This window comes from Electrophorus electricus, chromosome 25 (genome assembly GCF_013358815.1).
Source record: "Electrophorus electricus isolate fEleEle1 chromosome 25, fEleEle1.pri, whole genome shotgun sequence".
Classification (NCBI taxonomy): Eukaryota; Metazoa; Chordata; class Actinopteri; order Gymnotiformes; family Gymnotidae; genus Electrophorus; species Electrophorus electricus.
The window spans coordinates 5,841,000-5,845,999 of record NC_049559.1 but is presented as its reverse complement, the minus strand read 5'-3'; the positions used below and the strand labels follow the sequence as shown (position 1 = coordinate 5,845,999).

The following is a 5,000-nucleotide window of genomic DNA, read 5'->3' as shown; positions in this document are numbered from 1 at the left end:
CATCAAAATGGTTCAGCTTCCCTGTCACCAGACATCTTCCCACCTTGTTCTTTTTTCCAGTCCACAATCACGTGGGGGGCAGAGTACGTGTGTGCAGGAACATGTGAGCATGCACACGTACACTTGTCATTAATGTTTTCTGGATATCTATATAGCCTATCAATCTTTCCTCACCTCATTGAATCCTGTATCTTAAGGACAATATTGACTAACCTCAATGTAGCATGATGTCATGAGCCTGCGTCCCAGCTGAGTTGCTCCTAACAACGCTTGCTAAATGTTGCTCTAAAAGCACCTTCAACCAAGTCCCTCCCAGCGTTCTGCGTTCTGTAGGAGGCCAGGCAGGCTGTGGGCGTCTCTGTGTGTGTCGCTAGGTCACTGTGGGGCTAATGAGCTCCATCCGGCCTGCAATAATTGATGATAACGATCATCACCTCATCATCCTGGCTGGAATAAACAAATAATACCCATGATTCTAAGATTTTCACAGCCAGTGGCAGCTAATACAAACACACGCATGCACACACACACACACACACGCATGCACACACACACACACACGCGCGCGCACACACACGCATGCACACACACACACACGCACACGCGCGCGCACACGCGTACATGTGCACACAGGTGCACAAACACAGCATTTGCGGCTTTCCTGAACCTTATTTTAAAACAAACAAATGATTGTGTGTGTGTGTGTGTGTGTGTGTGTGTGTGTGTGTGTGTGTGTGTGTGTGTGTGTGTGTGAGAGAGAGAGAGAGCGAGAGCGAGAGCGAGCATGTATGTCTTCTTGAGGGAGCCCTATTCTCTAGATGACGACAGCAGCAGGTTTGGAATGACACTTGAAATTGTACATAAGACTCTAGAGCTGGACTGTGGGCTATCTAAGACTCTGAAATTAGACTCCTGGAGGTATTTAAGATGGTGGAAGAAGGTATAGACTTTGGAGTTAGACTTGGGATGGTATATTACACTCAGCAGTATATATAAATATATATAGAGCGAGAGCGAGAGAGAGAGAGAGAGAGAGAGAGAGAGAGAGAGAGAGAGAGAGAGAGAGAGAGAGAGAGAGAGACATTCAAAATTGTAGTAAGGTACACAGAACGTTTTGGACAGAGGTCCTTCATCAGCTGTGCAGGCAAAGTGCTTCTGTATTAGTAATAAGAGGAACCAGTTTTTATATGAAACAGTAGATATTTAAATTCTAACATTCATTCCATGGGGTTCCATATATATTAAAAGCACTGTATTCTTTGGAAAGTGTTCGTCACTCTGAACTGATATCACATGCTGCCTGCCATTTAAGAAAGGGGTAATATTCAGGTTAAAATAAGCCTTTATCCGAAATGGCCAGGGCAGTGCAGAATATGAACTATTCTGATCTAACCACATTGTGGTTCTGATTTTTGTTGGGATCGGATTTCCTATCTCGATGGTTCACGTTCATAAAAGTATATCTGTCCATAATGCGAGCGTATCTGTCCTCCAGAATGGCGCGCCTGCACAAGTTTCCGTGAGACACCCATGTCACCAACTCAGAGTATTAAAAATAGCGAAATGGACACACTGCTAGCTCATGCATGCGTCACATTTGGCACTGGAGGATGGCACACAGCTGTGCACGATCAGGTAAAGAGGGTGAGAACAGTCGAATGGGCAGGTTTTTACAGCTGCTGCTGGCACTGCGGCTGTTCAGTCTCACAGTTGTTTCGTTGCCCTGTCAGGGCACACGCACGCAGACAAAAGGCCAGATGAATTATGATCGGACCGATCTCATCCATGATTTACATGCGAATCTTATCCACATGCAAAAATCGCTCTATACGAATTTAAAAATATAGGATTTGTGTGTCCACTTGGTGCTGAAAAAAAATCCGATCTGTGTCACATTAAGGCAAAAAAATCTGATTTGAGTCACTTTAGCCTAGTAATGTGAACAAAGCCAAAGGTGAAAACACTGTGAGTATTTTGCAACATTAAATATTGCAAATATGTAAATATTCTTAGCTGCTGTATATATAACTAAATTATCATATTTATTACCATAATGATTTGTTTTTACAACCACTGCCTTTCAGCATTCTAGGATATGTGCAGTTTATCAGTTTCTCCAGTTTCTCTTTCACATTTCTATTTCACTCGGCTGCTATACATGCTCTATATTTTATCATATTTTTGTTAGTTCAATTTTTTTGTTTGTTCTGTGCATTGACAATAAATCAATGTGTGAATGTGAGGCCTCCAGATTTGCTCAGACAGCCAATACAATATATCCCACTACACTGATCATCACACTGCAAACACTGATCATCACGTTGGCCTGTGATAAAAGCAGTCGTGGCATAAAGTTGTTTAACACATTTACCATTTGCTGTTTTCCGTATTTCTTATAGGAATGTCCTTAATGCTTTTGATCATTTGAGCTAATGATTTTAGCTACTTTACTAAAAGCTAGTGCGCTGAAAACTAACCTCTGAGGAACACTCCTTAAAGGACGCTGTACGTCTTCCTAATAAAACGGCCCCGTTCCTTGCGTTTTCCTGCAGTTATGTCCGGCTACGTAAGCAGCATCGCAGCCTGGTGCTTTATTAATATTCTTACCGTCACATGACAAGCAAAGTTGTCTGACTTGTTTCACGTCTAATCACCGGGGCTGTACCAGGGTCCCTCGGGTCCCCACGAAGAGCAGAAGGGAGGCAGAGACAAACACGGACAGATAATCCACTGAGACAGAAGTGAATTGCAAAGTGTTGGTCTTTATATCCTATTTAACCTGTTCATAAGGATGATGGATGAGCCTACTGAAAGGATTGCAGCATAAGTCTGTCCCATCTGCCACCCAGATTAATGTTTAGAATAGTATTTATCCAACCAAAAATCAGCTTAGAGTCCAGTGGTAAACCTCGCCTTTAGACAGCGTCTCAAGTGGTCGTAGTCGCTTGCTTCTGCAAGGCCTGTGCAGGATCAGAAGGTTTAATGATGTGCCCTATATGCTCATGGTTGGACTCTGATGTTTTATAATCATTATACCCATAAAATATGTTTTTTTTTCTGGTATAAACAGTAAAAAGGCAATGAGACCGACTGCATGGCTGTACTGCAAAAGTAATAAAAAAAACAAAAAAACAAGTCAAACTGACCCTTGTGTGATTGTGAATTCAAAGAAGTTAAAAGCCAAAGACAGTGAAGTGAATGCCTCTTTTTAGATGTTGGTTTTTCATGCCATCACAATGCTAATGGCTGACTTATTGATTGGCATGTTCCTGAATTTCAAATACAGAAACAGCAGAATAGGACTTCAAACGGTCATTGAATAGGACTACTGAGGATCGGACTAAATGAACTCACAAAGACTCTCTCTCTCTCTCTCACACACACACACACACACACACACACACACACACACACACACACACACACACACACACACATGCGTTTTGATGCCAGCGGGGTAGAATTGGCTCTTGCATTCCCTGCAGTCACAACAGTATTGTTGTTTTCTGGAGTGATTTGTGTCAACAAGAGTTGCATCATTCACTGTGAGTTTTAACCAAGGTCTTATCTCCAGGGCCTGTGGCTGTTGGTGGGAACACTTTGGTTCACTTGTGAAGTGAATGCACTTAAAAATAAAGCATATGAAACGGGGCAAAGCTTAAACATATATATATATATATATATATTGTTTATATTTGCCTTTAAATCTAATATAATGAATATACTGTATATTTCAGTATATTTTATTTTGGTGTACACACATATATTTATTGTAACATTCCATTTTCCCATTGTTGACATATGGGTTTACTACTTCTTTGTAAAGGTACTGGTTCTCTTAATGTTTTTCTTCTGCAAGTTCACTGTCTCATTGCTTCTCATGTCTCATTAGTCTCCGGTTTGTCTCGGGGCAGTGGCATTCCAATTAATTGCTGCATCCTAAAAAAAAACACACACCCATACCCAACTGGGACTGACATCCAACTGACACGGGACCTTGAGCGGAGCCAAATGTGTCGACATTGCGAATGATGTGACAAGCCTTGGTTTTCCTTGTTGGAGAAGGAAAGCTGGACCAAAGGCAACATTTCTGAAGAATGTTTGCAGTTAATATCAAACAAATAAGCCCAGAGTACAACTCAGCTTTCAACATTTCAACTCGGTTTGCAGCTCTGTTTCCACATAAAAACACCAGTTCCTCGTTACCTTATCGGAGCAGCTCACACAGTTTTAGTTTCTAAACAAATCACGCATATATTGGTGCTGCCGCGGCCTGGAATACGGCGCTCGTCTTCCGAATGTTGTGGTGATGAGGAAGCAGGAAGCAGCTACGGCTCTTGCTTCTCTTTTCACCATTAAATGTTCTGTGACAGAAACATGGGCCACATTTCAACGGTAATAGAATAGCGATTAGAAATTCTGAGCCTGTCACTTGCTGTCAGGTACTTTAAACTTGAAGCACGAATCTTGTAACGTACACTTTATAGTTCTTTTTTTTATAGACGTATTTGTGTGTATTTAATTGAATGTGCCATTTTATTTACAGCAATATGCATCACCTCTTTATTTGTAATGAAGGGGAGAGAGAACGGAGGTGATTTGTTTTGTCTTGAATTGCTGCGTCCGTTAGATACAGTCATGCTTGCAGCATTTTAAATGAAGATAACACATTCCTAATAATTATCATTCAGGCTCCAGCAAAGTTTCTACTACCATGTAATTAGGTAGAAGGAGATTGTTACAATCAAGTAAAACTAAACCATGAAAACAAGAATGGTAATTAATAAGCTGCTTTTTTCTTGCAGGTGAAATCTGAATTATAGCCTATAGTGGAGATGACACGTACTAACTTTATCAACAGGATGCCTTTAGCTCTCGGTTCTCTCTGACGCTTTCTACCCTCTGACATCTTTTTCAGGATCACTTTTTGCCATCTTCCGTTCCAGAGCAAATGGCTCTATGTTGGCACGGAGCGGGGAAACACCCACATTGTCAACGTG

The 5,000-nt window shown here is 41.4% G+C and overlaps 1 protein-coding gene across 14 annotated transcripts in view; it reads left to right on the top strand.

Annotated features, from left to right (window-relative positions):
- Window positions 1-5,000, top strand: part of stxbp5l (syntaxin binding protein 5-like) — a 101,878-nt gene that overhangs the window by 41,852 nt on the left and 55,026 nt on the right. For all 14 annotated transcript variants that reach the window (XM_035522701.1, XM_035522712.1, XM_035522711.1 and 11 more), the window contains one exon: window positions 4,919-5,000. This exon is cut by the window's right edge and continues 53 nt beyond it. In XM_035522701.1, coding sequence (XP_035378594.1) covers window positions 4,919-5,000 — 82 coding nt within the window. The remainder of the gene's footprint in view (window positions 1-4,918) is intronic.